We start from the raw sequence: 15,474 nt of genomic DNA, 5'->3' as shown, positions 1-15,474 counted from the left end.
CGCGAAATGTCTCTATAAGTGACGTAATTCTACTCTCAAAGCTATTCATTCCTTAGTGCAGTTGGCATATTTTTTCAATTACTGTATTTTTCAAGTAAAAATATAAATTACTAGCTGTTGCCCGCTCTTATATTAACGTACAGCCGAAGCTACTGAACCTAGAATCTTGAAATATACAGGAAGGTTGTTTGTATAGCGTAAATGTGCATCAATAAAGGGAATCAGGAATTTTCACCACCAAGGGGGGAAAATAGGGGTTTAAAGATTGTATTGAATTTCGTCAGTTCTGAAATTCTGGGTCGATGAAAAATATTGTAACTATTTGTTTGAAATGGTCTGCCACGAAACTTATGTGACAAACCATAATTCTATGCGGGCGAAGCCGCGGTCAACAACTAGTCTATGATAACGTTGAAAAAGTGGTGCGCTTCTATTCAAGTTCTTCAAGTTTCAGCAGAGTAAATCCAGTTTCTGAAATATTTGTATTTCATAACCTCACTGTTTTAACACATTCATGGAAAACACACAACTTTTGCGCAATCAAATATATGAACATAGTACGTAAATGACTAAACTCGTATTTGTAAACAATAGCAGACCTACTCGATGCGGCTAGCTAGATATATCAACAATACGTCGCGTATTCTTTTAGATTATATTGTAACTCAGAATAACTTTTTCATTCGAATTGAAAATGTCTTATTTTACGAAGTTTCGATTATGATCTTGACATTTCTGGATATTATATATCCAGTGTTGGTGTTCAAGAAGTTGTTATTGAAGAGTTGTTCCCTTTGCGTGAGGTTATGTGAATTAGTGAAGTGTGGCAATTCATTTCAGTCTCTTGTGTTTTTCCATTCTATTGGCAAGTTTTATTTAATTTACTTGTTCAGTTGGAACTGTCTCAGTAGGGTTGGGGTCTTAGTACTGTCATAATCATGATATCAAATCAAACCTGTGATTTTTTGTAGAAGCATCTATGCAAATTTAAATTATTTAGTCTTCGGAAATGGTCTGGTTCTTATCATTGTAAGAAATGAAGTTTTTTTTCAATCATTGTCATTCACTTGGACAAATGAAATTTGATAGATTCAATCAATTGAGAATGTATATTTAGGATCAAAATAAACAGTTTTTAATCATAACTTGAAAATTGCTTTTGCTACCGTTCCTTTCTTGAGTGAATTTATTGCTTCCTCATATTCTATTAGGGAAAATGTCTTGACTCCCAAATTTTCGTAATTTAAGTACCTAGAAAAAAAAGTTTTGGTTACTGACTATAAAAGGAAGTAGTTTAAAACTATTACCTCTCACCCATAGCTTCCAAAAGTCCCAGTGATTTTGGAAAACTGAACGGATTTACAAGTACTCCAAATATTTTTATTTCTTTGAAATAGATGTCAAATGGTTTCACCCTGAAATTAATGATAGATATTCATATATTCTTCTTGATATCTCGCACAAGAAATATAATTCGAACCATATAAACAAATAATGTATCTTACAGCCACATTTTTGACGAAATGAATGAATAGTTTCAAAAATGATGAAGCAAAAACTTGTCGATGAAATCAGTTATTGGATTTTTTCTGTATCATAAACTTTCAACCATAGAAAATATTTCGAAAAACAATCGTTTTATTTTAGAACAATGTATGGAATGTAGAATCACTTCAGGAAGTAGTTTAGAATTACAGAAATTTAAAACAGTTGACTTGGTCCGAAATCTCTTTCCATTTTCATGGTTCATATAGTTATAAAATTTTATGATGCAGGTAAGAATAACTCACTTGATTACAGAATGTGGGGGCGAGACGCCAAAAATGCAGAATTTTCCTCCTCTTTCTAAAAGACTAATAGCGTGTTCTATCGCAGGAGCATATCCACTGCAATCAATAATGAGGTCGAACAGATAATCAGGGTCTGCTTCTTGATTTTTCTTCAGCTGTTCAGGCGTTATTAATTTATATCCAGTGTCTGAAATTATAAATGGTAACGTATTCAAAAAATACAATTTGATGTGAGATTTCCGTCAGAATACTCCTACTACAGTATTCTACTACAGTATTGTACTATAGCATTCCACTTGAGAGTTTACAAAACCACGACACGTGTTTCGCTAAACGAAAGCATCTTCGGGTGACAGAATTTTTTTCCCTTGGTCCCTTGGGAGCTGTCTGACTTGTCCATTTAGTCTAACAGAAAACACTGCAGCCTCTTGGGTTCATTGCGTTTATTCTCCCATCTTCTCATGACACCCATTCCATCAGTCTCGTTCCCTGTACTAGTTTGTACAGGTTCCGTGTTGGATGTTCGTCATATTCTTCTGGACGTAATTTTGTACGTCCATATATTGTCTGCCTCCTGTGATTTAGTGCCTCACATTCGCATAAGATGTGTAGAGCTGTTTCTATCCCTTCGTTGCATAATCTGCAGCTGAGGTCTCCATTGTACAGCCCCATTTTATTCAGGTGTCCTCTAAGCGGACAATGACCGGGTAGTAACCCTGTAATTATACTGAGCCGATCCCTACTGAAGTAGTAGTAGTTGAAGTAGTTCTTCAGTTTTTTTCTCGGACGGTTCACTAATGATGGTTCTACTGTGTTTGTTGCTAGGTACTTTTGTCCAGTACTCTGTGTGCTTCTTCTTGGTCCTTGTCCTAATCTGGTTTCGTACCAATGATTTTGGTACCCCCGGAGCTGGTTCAGGACCTATATATGAAGTTGATGATCCGCGTCTAGCGGATTCATCAGCTTTATCATTACCTGTGATTCTTAAATGCCCTGGCACCCAGTTAATTTGTTCCTGTTTGCAAGTTCATTTAGTTTTTCATGGCATTCCCAGACCAGTTTTGATGTCACCTTTGGATCCCCTAGTGCGCTCTTGCTGTCTGTAAAAATATTGATCCGCTCATTTTTTTGAGGTCTCAATTTAATAAGCCTTGCTCACTGCAAGATAGCATACACTTCCGCCTGGAAGGCGGAAGTGTATGCTATCTTGCAGTCGAGATGACTAATGGTCTTCCACTCTTCACGGCTTAGATTTTGGCCGTGGAGTTTGTGTTGAAGGTGTACTTCGGTGTCATGTGGTCCGTGTACATATTCAATATGTGCTCCTCCACTTGTTCCGAAATTTCTGTTCGGGCCGTTCTTTCGTAGTTTGGTGAGTTTTTCCAGTCTGTTTGGCCCATCCTGGCCTCCCCCATTATCACAAAGTGTAAAGGAGGTAGATCCAGGAGTGTCTCCAATGCAGCTGTTGGGGTAGTTCTCATTGCTCCCGTCATTCCCAAACATGCAAGTCTTTACATCTTGCCTAGTTTGTTGATGGCGGTCGCCTGCTTCATCTTTGGCCACCAGACCAGAGATGCGTATGTTATCATGGGTTTAACCACCATCATGTATAGCCAATATACCATGTCTGGTTTGAGCCCCCATGTTTTCTCATAGGTGCGTCTGGCGAGCAGCAGCGCTACCTCCGCTTTCCTCTTCATCCTGTCCAACTGTTGGTTCCAGGTGAGTTTGGAATCTAGGATTACTCCCAGATATTTAACCTCCTCCGACACTTGTATTTCTTCACCTCAAAGTTTTAGAGGTCCGAGATCCTCCGTTTTAGTCCTCTTGGTGAATGCTACTATGATCGATTTGAATGGGCTTTTGTTACGCCCCTTTTCTTCGGTCCATTTTGTTATAATATTCAGGGCATGCTGCATAATACTCCTACTACAGTATTGTGACGCCCGAAGATGCTATAGTATAGCGAAACACGTGTCACGGTTTTGTAAATTTTCAAGTGGAAATTTCACATTGAAGGGTGTTTTTTGAATACGTTATAATAGATTTTCATCAGATTTTGGTCAGTTTTATCATATAAATGGTAAATACGTGGTGTAACTTTTCAACATACTAGACCTGAAATTTCCTGAAATTTCCAAAAAGAGGCTTCACCAGCACTCCAAAACTGCTTCAACCATTCATAGCTTTGACCTTAGACGAAAATATATTCACGGTATGCCCATTATGATAAAATATTTATTGAAAAAACTTTCCCACAGTTCACAAAACTGCGGCACTTGTTTCGCTTCCTCGAATTAGTAAACACACTCTTGAGGAAGCTATTGTTTAGCAAAACATGTGTTCACTATCTCATAATAAACTGTTATAGTCTATCCATTCCCAATTGGAACGGCAATAAAAATAAGAGTACAGTCATAAACATTTCTTGCCTGTGGCTCCTAGTCGCCCAGATAGTTAGTAAACGTGCTATCACATGTAGTTGAGGAATAAAGGCTCGGCTAGCTGGACTGGCTGAATACTAATTTTTTGTCCGTTTCACAATATTTCTTTGCCAGTGCCGTGTGTTTGTGGGGTTAGGTGAGGTAGTGAGTGATTTTGCAAACCAATTTTTGAAAACTTTTTCTAGAGATCACACCAAACTGATATTTTTGCACTCGACGCGCGTTTCGCTAACAAGGTTAGCATCTTCAGGAGAAGCAAATTGATACTGAATCTAAAGACAAGGGTTAGCTGTTTATATACCTAAAGTTTTTTGGTCCGATGTGGACTTTGTTTGTTAAATGATGATTATCCTAATTGATTTTTCGGTAATTAACTACCGGAACCACTACCTGCAAATTAATTCGTCAGCAATATATTAAAAAGCGGACAAATTGATTTGCAGGTAGTGTTTCCACTAGTGTTGTGCTTTGAACACACCTTCTTCAAGGGGAAAACGTATTATAATTTTGCATGCCGAGAATGAAAGGGGTTTCGTACCTAACGCTTTGCTTCTGTCGGCCAAAAATATAAACGATTCGTCTGCTGATTACCACGAAGATATGACTGCGGCTTTATTCGAAACCTGGTTCAGTGAACAGCTTCTCCCAAATATTCCTCCAAACTCGGTTATAGTTATGGATAACGCTTCGTATCATTCTCGGTTATTGACTATAGTACCAAACAATAACACAAAAAAGCAGATATTGTTGATTTCATGGGAAATCATGACATGGAAATACCCGAAAAGACTCCAACGAAAAAGGTATTACTGGCGACCATGAAACAATGTAATTTCAAAAAATAGTATATTATTGATTCGATGTCTGAAACACGTGGTCATATTCTCTTACGTTTGCCTCCATACTATTGTGTGTTCAATCCAATTGAAATGGTTTGGGCCACAATGGAAGAAAGCTTGCGGAAATATAATCAGTCACCGACTTTGAATGCTGTAATGCTTGACAATATAAGGCGAGTGGTGAATGAAGTAGGTAATAGTGATGTGTGGAAGAACTGTGTGGCCCACGTTATAAAAGAAGAGAACAAATATTATGTGCAAAGTTCCTTAAATCCGATCGGTATTCAACCCGATGATGAATCCATCTCATCCGAATATAGCGAAGAAGAATTTTGATTTTTTTAGCAATTTTGTTGGCCTCTATTATTTTCTAAATATATGTTTGACGAGGATTCGGTGTGATTGCTTGTGTTTTCATTGTATTTTAGAGTTTTCGACTCGGAAATCAACTACCTTAAATTTCGAAGTTTTTCATAATTACCCATGGTGGAAAAATTCAGTTGAGATAACTTTTTCATGGGGTGATCAATTGCTATGATTGTAAGAATAAGTAACTGAAAAACTACCACTGAAAAATAATATGCCGACGCCTATGTCGAGGCGGGAATTCCTTCTCTGTGCTGTTTCAATTGGTATTGGAAATACTATACTTGAATTATTCATTATTGGAAGTGAAAGAGGAAGTTTTGTTTGTTATGAACGACAAGTTTCAAAAGTCAAAACTAGTGCGATCTAAGGACTAACGAGGTCTTACCATTTAACGTGTGATTCCTAACACTCATGAAAACCAGACTCATGAAAACGGACAAAACTTTTGAAATAATCAAATACCTAGTTATATACTTACTAAGTTTTTTCAGATTATCTAGTCTGGCTAGATTTGGTTCTGATACTGTTACATTTCTGTGTCCCTGCAAATGAAGGGTACATATCCACAGGCTTCCAATAATTCCTGCTCCTGTGATAAGAATTCTCATTCCAACTGTAATGGGACTAATTATATCCCATCCATGCGCCAAACATGAAATTGGTTCTGCTAAGGCAGCTGAAAGGGAAATTATATAGTTAATATACTTTTAACATCTTATTCTCATGCATTGGTAGAGAATCCGCTTGAAAGTATTCACATAAATAAAATAATAATTGGAAAACTCAAAGCAAGCTTTATCAAGTCTAATCCAAACCCAAGAAAAGTCAGATATTCTGAGCCTTCAAGTTATTGGAATTATAATAATACTTGGGATCTACCTAAGTATTCGAACAGTTCATTTGAAAGTTTTTCTTCGATTTAATTTTATTGAATTGCCTCAGTACAAAGTTTCTTGACAGCCAACTGTCATTCTAAACGTTGCTTCATCAGTGATATTGGCACTGTCACTAACGTCGTCTACTGCAAGATCTGGAACATTTGCTTATCAAGTAATATTCCTTACGTCACAGTTGATGAATGGATCTTGGCAAAGTGCTTTCATTGAGAATTTTTTTCTGATATGAGTGTTATGAAACGAAAAATAGTATTCTCTTTTGTGTGCTGAATCTTGTGACATAAGTGTAACCCTTCTTCCCTTCATTACCTCTGGATAAGTAGCGTTCATCATTCTACAGTTCAAATCTTGATGATGGTAACAGGTCAAGAACAGTGTGATGGTTCTGGTGTGTGTGCTATCAAAGAACACAATAATTTTTCTTTCGAGGAGTCCAATTTTAGGAAGAAAGTCAGACCTGGAACTTGAGAACAGCAAGTAACACCCCATAATGAGGTGCCACAAAAACCCAGGCATCGGTTTTCTCCAAGAAGATAAATGTCTCCGAACCGGATATAATAATGTCAGGTCAGACAATTCCGCTTTCTGCTTCGATGAGTTTGTTCGGTGTTGAAATGGACACCAATATGTCTTGGCACAATCATGTCGCTGGAATTGCAAAGGCTGCTTCTCAAAAACTTGGAACACTGTTCCGAACCAAAAAACTACACACCTCAGCAGCTTTTGATGCTTCATAAAGCTCAGATCAGACCTTTTTTGGAGTATTGTTCTCATGTATGGAGCTCTGGCCCCAAACATACTCTGATTCCACCCAGAAAAGAGCCATCCGCCTGATTGGAGACGCAAACATCACGTGCAACCTTGATAGCCTAGACCATCGAAGAAAGGTTGCAGATTTGTCTTTCTTCTATAGATACTTTTACGGTAAGCGTTCAAGTGACTTAGCATATTTGATTCCCCCAAGAGCGGTACATATCAGAAATACGCGACGGACTGTGACTGCTCATCGTTTTAAAGATCAAACTGGTTTGATCTTTATCTTGAAGATGATCACTTGGTGATCGAAACATGTGTCGAGGTGTTAAAATAATGTAAGTAAGTAATATTCAGGGTAACCTCATGAGCAATCCTAGCAAATATAAGGTAGAGCTGCTGCTCACAAGAGGGCATATGAGTTCCATACCAGTCTGAGTTACAGGGGATCAAGTTTTCTCTGAAATGTCCTATAGATTACCTTGTTCCAGAGTTATGTCATCACTTAACTTATGTACTTGATTCACCGGTGCCAAAACATACTCTGCCCAGCCTCCATTTTGGTATATTCCGACTGTGTTCCTGACTGCCCCAACTCTGCAGAAATGTGGCCGTCCAGAGTGACAAAACTGGCAAGACCTGCAACCACTGAAACATGAAGGATCTTGACTATGTTCTTGTAGAAGAAGAGACATTTCTCACGCGTTGGGATCTACTGCAACTTTGTCGCCTTTTTTGAAAATGGTGACATCTGATCCAACATCAACAACTGTGCCAGAAAACTCGTGGCCCAAGGTAAATGGTCTATCTGAGTTACATGGGAATTCGCCCTTAAATCAATGAAACACAATGTTATATCAAAAGGAACTTTAGATTCATTACGGTAATTAATATTATTTTCGTTAAAATTGGGTTTTTTATTAATGGAAACACCTTCTTTACTACAGTAGCTTACCATGTACCAATTTGACGCATCTTGTGGTACATTTTAGAAATAAGCACAGCAAGATAACCAACAAATTTCAATACAATCTTTGAATCCATATTTTTCCCCCTTGGGGGTGGATATTCCTGATTCCCTTTCTTGATGCTTATTTATGCTATACAAAGAACCTACCTGCATATTTCAAAATTCTAGGTTCAGTAGTTTCGGCTGTACGGTAATATAAAAATGTCAGTCAATCAATAGGTACCCACAAACATAAATACATACATTTATCCATCCTCACAAACTTTCTCATTCATAATATTAGTATAGATATAGATAGTATAGATTCAATATGAATTTCTACAAAATAAATAGGTCATCGATCGAACAAATATAGAGATTTCAAAACCTTTCTTTCTCAATATGTATAAATATATCAATAAGAAAGCAACTACCTGCAGTATGTGAAGATCAGTTCCACAAATTCCAGAATATGCCACTTTTATCAAAATTTGGTTAGGATTCGACAGTTTGGGAATTGGAATCTGTACCAATTCCAATTTTTTTGTTTTTGCGGTGAAGTTTATCGCTTGCATGTTACTTTTACTATGACGCTTGAAGGTTATATTGTATAATACGTTTCGAAGAATCATTGTTAGATTGTTAATAACAGTGGCGGAGAATACATTAGGTGAATGAATAACTTTACATATAAATAAAAGAGAACGGATAGATTTTCAAATAGACGATATTTAACACCAACAATACCATCATGGATCATCTTCCTGATTGGAAAGTAAAATAAACTTTCACGACTTGAGAGTGAAAAGAATGCTGGCGACTGGATCAGCAAGAATGCTTCCCGAAAATCACCTTCAAGAACAGCATCTTACATAGAAATAACCTTTTCACATATTTTTTTTACTGACTGAGTACCTGGGATCCTTTGGACTTAAAACAACGATAAAAATAAAATAAAAACAACAATAAAAATTTATTGGCGCTCCGGGGCGACTTCATTGATTCCAGTGGCGCATTTACTTTTTCAGCTGCAGGAAAACCCGGAAAATCCGCAGCACCACATCATCTGAAGATCTTGATCTGCCAATGTCCTCTCTCTTATAAAACAAAATGTAGGGTGTCTCCAGAGGCTCCAATAAATTCAATACATCGCTAAAACACTTCGTGACACGACTATCGTCAAACTTAAACCACTCCGTTTCGTCTTTGACCAAGGCGTAATAATGACCAAATTCAACGCCAGAACCACAGTGAACAATGACTGCATGAATATTATAATAGTGATCTGCTAGGTTGAAATGTTCATCTATGTCGAACCTTCCAAAGAGTTTCTTGCTTCCGTTAGAGGTTGAGTCTTGTTTGAAGATCATCAGTGTTATTATTAGATTGACTGGTGCCTCAGCTATACTTGTTTCCTTATAACAGTCAGTTAGTTTGGCACATGATTAGCAATACAGTCGATCATCACCTGTTAAAAATTCCATTTTCAGATGATTTAACAATAAGCTTTGTACGGACTGGTTATTAGTCATATTAGGAAAAGCTAGATGAAGTTCCAGAAATTCACATAAGCTTTCGCTACTTCTTGAACATTTACCACAAAGTAAACAAGTGAGGATTTTTCCAGGAAAAGATTTACAAACACAAGACGAGATGGTTCAGTCCAGAGCGGTCAAGAGTATTGATTTTGCTATTGTTTTGCTCACGAAGAGTATTCAACAAGAACTCCAAGAATACTCTTGTTGTCCTAACGAGTATCTAGTGGACTTCAAAGACTCCAGGAAATCGGTTGGAGGGAAAGATGATACCTTCTTACGAAACTGCAGCTGCATGAACAGTTGTTTAAGTTTGATGAATAAGTAGAAAACATTCCCGTTCTCGTTCATCATTAAAACTTCGTTCTTGAAATTCTTCGTCATGAACAACACTTGTAAAATGCTATTCATGTAGCAAGTGTTTCCTAAATTATCCAATCCAATTTTCTTCTCTAGATTTTCAGGACAACTCTCTACTGATTCGTAAGGAAGAACATGTTTCACAGAATCTCCATAAGAACCATTTCTCAAGCTGCGATCGATCCTTCCAAGTGAAGAAGGGTTTCGTAGAGGGATCGATTCGGCTCTTGCTTTATGAAGCTCTTCCACTGAAAGTGAACCAGTACTACGAGGACTACAACTCATATTTGGAGGGCAAGAATGACCTGAGTCCACTGACCGCACTGAAAAAGAAGAAGGTGGATTAATCACTTGTGAATTAACCTTGATAGGAGACTGATGAATTTCCACATATCTCGGCTTGTTTCGGCTTGTGAAGGAAGAATAGTTCTAAGTCTGAAGCAGCATTGCTACGTTGAATAGCAATACTAATTCTTTCTATCAAAAAAGAGGTAGAACGGTGATCTTTCGTTGCTTGGCCTATTCTCCTTCCAAGTTCATGAACGAATAACAGAGACTCCGGGCCATAATCACCAAAAGTTTCAACCACTGCTGGATGAAACAGATACTTGTTACCAAGATTTTGGTATTTTTTTCTTTTCAATTTCTCGCCAGACAATGCTGCAGTTCCAGCAGACTTGAAACTTTCGGCTAGATGGGAAGCCGCGACCGTGTCAACGCAAGTGAAGTCCCATACCACAGGTTTACCGTATTTCCATGGTATGAGAGACATACCATCTGATCGTTCACCATCATCTCGACTGGTACCTAAGGGTTCCAAAATTGCAGGAACATCCGATGACAACATAGCTCGTTTCAATATGTCGTTCACTTGGTGATGTCGAGATGTACGCCCTGCACTTCTGCAACTCAAACCATGTGTACCTTTCTCATCAACTATACTACCGCAAGCACAAGTAGATGTGTAGATTGTAGATTCCTTCGAAATTTCTAAAAAATATTGCTTATTGAATTTTGCTTTCCATCTTTCCATGATACCCATCCCAACAATCTTGTGTTAGTTTGTTGTCATTTTGGCTTGCCATATTATGGTCTTCATTGCTTCATTGCCTAAAGTTGATATCTTCTTCAAACAGTATTTTGTTCAGGTGTCATCTGAACATACAGCTTGTCAAAACTAGGATGATACTTGAAAATTATACCTCTCTTTCTCTGTCAGTCTCCTAATGTACGCGCGTAATAGGGGAGGTCCTAAGCCAAGACATTGAAGTCGCTTTCTAGATTTAACAAGCTGTACGATTGGTAGCCCTGTAATTATCGAGTAGGTTCCTGCTCTGTTGGAGCAGTTCTTTCATCAGATCTTTCTCCAGAAAATTCCTTGATGAAAGTTTTGCTGTGCTGGTAGTACGTTTAATGCTTTTCAATGATCTATTTCCAGATCTCTGATCCAGAAAGAGTGGAGAGTGGAAAGAATGCTGGCAACTGGATCACTATGAATGCTTCCAGAAAATCACCTTCAAGAACAGTATCTTACATAGGAACATCCAAACAATCCTGGAATAGTTTGTTGTAATTTTGGCTTGCCATATTATGGTCTTCATTGCTTAAAGTTGAGGTCTCCTTCAAACAGTCTATTTTGTTCAGGTGCCCTTTGGACGTACAGAGACTTGAGAATTCTACCTCCCTCTCTATCTATCTCTATCTAGCTCTCTCTCTCTCTCTCTCTCTCAGTCTCCTAACGAACGCGCATCTTAAGGGAGGTCCTAAGACGAGACTTTGAAGTCGCTTTCTAGATTTAACAAGCTGTACAATTAGTAGTCCTGTAATTATCGAGTAGATTCCAGCTTTGTTGAAGCAATTCATCAGATCTTTCTTCAGAAAATTCCTTGAGAAAGGTTTTGCTGTGCTGCCAGTGAGTTTAATGCTTTTCAATGATCTATTTCCAGATCTGTTCCATAACCATAGATTTCTGTACCTCTACAATTTCTTCAGTTTTTCATGTTATTCCCAGAGTAGTCTCAATGTTATTCTTGGGTTCATCAATGTTCTTGAGGACAGTCCGACTTTCTGTGAAAATTTTCGTTGAAGCCTCGAATTGATATTTAGTAATATTAGGAAGATTGCAGATCTATGTGTGCTGATTGAGCGGATAGGTAGGTAGATTGGTCCAAAGTGAGTAGGTATATTGAACCGTGCACTGTAACTTGAGAGGATTTATTGTGACACACACCTATTCCAAGTTAACCAAATAAGTCCAGTTCTCTGACAAAACCGACTAGTTTAACTGACTTTTTGGATCATTTGGCAAGAGTGAAACTCTGCCAGTTATGAAATAAAAAGGCCTGTTATGGACAAGTTTGCTGTAACAAACAACTTTAACATATTCTAACGATGTATATGTACTTCGGAATGGGCTGATATCTTGGTAGATCTTGCCAGAAGCCTTGAACCCTCCCTTGCAAAGGAGTCAGCAGATTCCTTCGCTTTCAGACCAGTGTAGCCAGAAATTCAGATCGAAGACAATTCATTGAATATTCCTAGTGAGGAGAGTAATTAGGCAGTTCCCTTACATTTAGGAAGTTGCTCAGTGGGAGCTGAGTGTTTTCACAGCTGTAGGAGGTTGTATTTCATCAATCATTGAATCAGTGGCGTGGATGTGCATCAGAAATACAGTTGCATAGGCAGGGTAATATCTTCACCCTAGGTCTGCGACTGTATAGACCTGCATCATAACCTGAAAGTGTGTTTGATCTCTCAGTGAGTCAACAGATATTGGCTCTTAGTATTTCTTCCGCGAAGAGGATCTAGTACTCTGAACTCTGGAATAGGACTGTTGTTACGGTTTGGATGGTCCACCCCGTAACTTCAAAAACTAAATTGGGCCGATAAGCCGTGCGGCGTTTGCTCGCAGCTCGTTCAAGTGGAGAATTCGTTCTTTGAAAAGAAAAGGGAAAAAAAGCGAACAGCTGATCTGGGTTTTGATTAGCAAGTTCTCTTCTGGTCGTGTGTATGTGTTGGTATTTTCGAAATTGTTCCTTTTTTTTCTATTGTGCAATAAGATTTGAAGTAATGTAAACTTATTTACTTGATTTACAAGAATAGGGAAGGGCACTGAAGTGAGAACTCGACTAGGAACGTTATGTAGGAGAAGAATGTGGCTTATTATAGTTAGTTGAGTGCTTCAACGTTAAGAAGGAATTGGTTTTCATCGTTGTCTCTGCTCCTGGTTGTGGAAGAGTCTAATATCTGTGGAGAGAAGCATTTCAAAGCGATATTAGGAAGAGCTTTTCGCCAATAATATTCACTACAAGGTGGATAAAATACTGTATAAGCAGTTGGGGCTTTTCCTTTGTTACTTATTTTGGATACGAGAGGTTTTGTGGACGTAAAGACCTTCAAGAGGTAACTTAAAACGTATTTAAGAACAACTGGTGAGTGAGTGACTTTATTTTTTTTGTGCAATTTATAGGGTTCCAGTGAGGGGGCCACTATTGCTGATTGAACTTGATGTGGAAGTTAATGAAGTAGCCATTTGCTTCTACATGCAATATTGCTGTCTTGGGCAAGTGAAATCGGTAGCTCTCAACTCAATTTCCCGTCTGAATTCTCCGGAGAAAACTGTAGAACTTGTAGTTGTTAGGAGTGCTGACTTATTCAAATTGCAAGTTTTGAAATGGTCTTCCAGGTCTATTGAATTATTAGTCGACACCATTTCATTTAAGCCCTCTGATCCGTTAATTTAAACAAGGACAATACAAATAAAATAGGGATTTTGAAGAGAATTTCAACGACGTTCGTCTTAAAAAAATGTATTATGTGTTTTGTTCCTAAGGTAACGTTTAAGCGACAACGTGACGTCACTGCGGCGCGTTAACTGAGTTTGTTTTGCCTTTTTGTTGTTGTGGTAAATTTTCGTTATGTGGACACCCGGCGATTTTGAAAAATGTTTAACTGTACTTACGTATTTTGATGCGTAGATTACGAATCCGAAAGAAAAAATCGGCGCTCTCCTTTATTCAAAAAGTTACGGCCCTTCAAAGTTCAGAAAAGGACAACTTTTCAGCATTCTTTTTCACTAAATAAACTATTTTAAAACAAGCATTTATTCACTAGGTCACCTTTACACCTTATTCCTCCTTCTTTAACACTTTTCACTTCAATAATCAACATTTTTCTTATAAAAATGTTAAAAAATGTACGGAGCTGCTTTTTGGTTACATATGACTGTATGTATACAATAATCAACATTTTTTATAAGAAAAATGTTGATTATTGAAGTGAAAAGTGTTAAAGAAGGAGGAATAAAGTGTAAAGGTGACCTAGTGAATAAATGCTTGTGTTTTTAAATAGTTTATTTAGTGAAAAAGAAGGCTGAAAAGTTGCCCTTTTCTGAACTTGGAAGGGTCGTAACTTTTTAAATAAGGGAGAGCGCCGCTTTTTTCTTTTGGATTCGTAATCTACGCATCAAAATACGTAAGTACAGTCAAACATTTTTTCAAAATCGCCGGGTGTCCACATAACGAAAATTTACCCTAAAAGCAGACTATTGACTAAAAATTTTGTCTGATACCAATTTCTGACTACCTACGATTGAGCAAGCAAAGTAGGCATACCACCAACTCGGTTCTGGTGTCTATTTGAATGATATCTGAGCCCGCCGGCATTTTAATTTTATCCACATTTTAGCGGATTTTGGATATGTATGTAGTTAGTTTTCCAATTTTGAGCCTAGTGTCATTGGAAATGTATGTAGAAGCCCTCCACTGAAAAAACTGTATAAACATATTCGTTTTCAAAACTAAAAACCTCAAATTTCCAGTTTAGTGAATTCACAATATAAAATCAAGCCTTCAGTTGGGATGATAACATTTCTGTGAATTGTCATTGGGGCCAATCCAGTTAGCCCCTCTTTCCAACAAGAATTCCATATGTAGGTTTTTAGGTTCCTAAGTGTGGAAAATAACCTTTACGGGGTGCACCTGGTTACTAGTAGTGCCGACAAGATGTTCAACAATATATTTTGTGTTTTTTCACAACTGTTGAAACATACCATATTTACCACCGATATTATAACAGTCATATATTTTTCGTACGCATATGATGCTTAGATAAATATAATAACTGATACTGTAGTTATCTCATCGGAGGCCGGTGTCAAATTCATTGGATGGGGCCCTTAGACATTTAAATTTAATAAACCACTGAGATAGTTACCCAACAGTTATATTGTGTCCATTTTAGTCGAATATCTAATTTTCAAAAGCATATATAGGTATTACATATTTAAAATAAAATAATAGTTTAATGTTAACAAGATATTTATCAATAATTTTTTTTTGAGCTGTCTGTTTCGCAGAAGTATCAATAAAACTATAGAAGTTTGAAGATTGGATAGAAGAATTTTCAATAGACACAATAGCCAAGTTAGGTAGCCTGTTCTGTTCCATAGTTTTTCAAAAAGGTTTTTATTAATTTTAGTTTCGAAAATGATCTTTCAGCACTAGTTGCAGTCACAGGTGTTGCAACAAATAGCATCAAT

At 37.5% G+C, this 15,474-nt stretch overlaps 1 protein-coding gene across 1 annotated transcript; it reads right to left on the bottom strand.

Annotated features, from left to right (window-relative positions):
- Positions 1 to 1,090: 1,090 nt before the first annotated feature.
- LOC111512233 (D-altritol 5-dehydrogenase) lies at positions 1,091 to 8,645 on the bottom strand. The gene is made up of 7 exons (XM_074169810.1): positions 8,475 to 8,645; positions 7,794 to 7,921; positions 7,573 to 7,739; positions 5,921 to 6,118; positions 1,791 to 1,977; positions 1,308 to 1,415; positions 1,091 to 1,251 (listed from the first exon to the last, which is right to left on the bottom strand). Exons 1-7 carry the CDS (start codon positions 8,613 to 8,615, stop codon positions 1,140 to 1,142), a joined length of 1,041 nt encoding a protein of 346 aa, XP_074025911.1. The 5' UTR covers positions 8,616 to 8,645; the 3' UTR covers positions 1,091 to 1,139.
- Positions 8,646 to 15,474: the final 6,829 nt, after the last annotated feature.

This window comes from Leptinotarsa decemlineata, unplaced genomic scaffold, assembly GCF_025532065.1.
Source record: "Leptinotarsa decemlineata unplaced genomic scaffold, Ldec_3_MD MMD2_P_RNA_scaffold_1, whole genome shotgun sequence".
Classification (NCBI taxonomy): domain Eukaryota; kingdom Metazoa; phylum Arthropoda; class Insecta; order Coleoptera; family Chrysomelidae; genus Leptinotarsa; species Leptinotarsa decemlineata.
Note: the sequence above shows the minus strand (reverse complement) of the source record. Positions and strands in the feature narration are given on the sequence as shown.

Bases quoted from the DNA above. Each gene is read 5' to 3' on its own strand.
- LOC111512233 (XM_074169810.1), bottom strand. From the start codon at position 8,615: ATGCAAGCGATAAACTTCACCGCAAAAACAAAAAAATTGGAATTGGTA. The intron at 6,119-7,572 runs GTAATCTATAGG...TTTCCCTTTCAG, and splicing joins TGACATAACTCTGGAACAAG to CTGCCTTAGCAGAACCAATT. The intron at 1,416-1,790 runs GTGAGTTATTCT...CATTAATTTCAG, and splicing joins CCCCCACATTCTGTAATCAA to GGTGAAACCATTTGACATCT.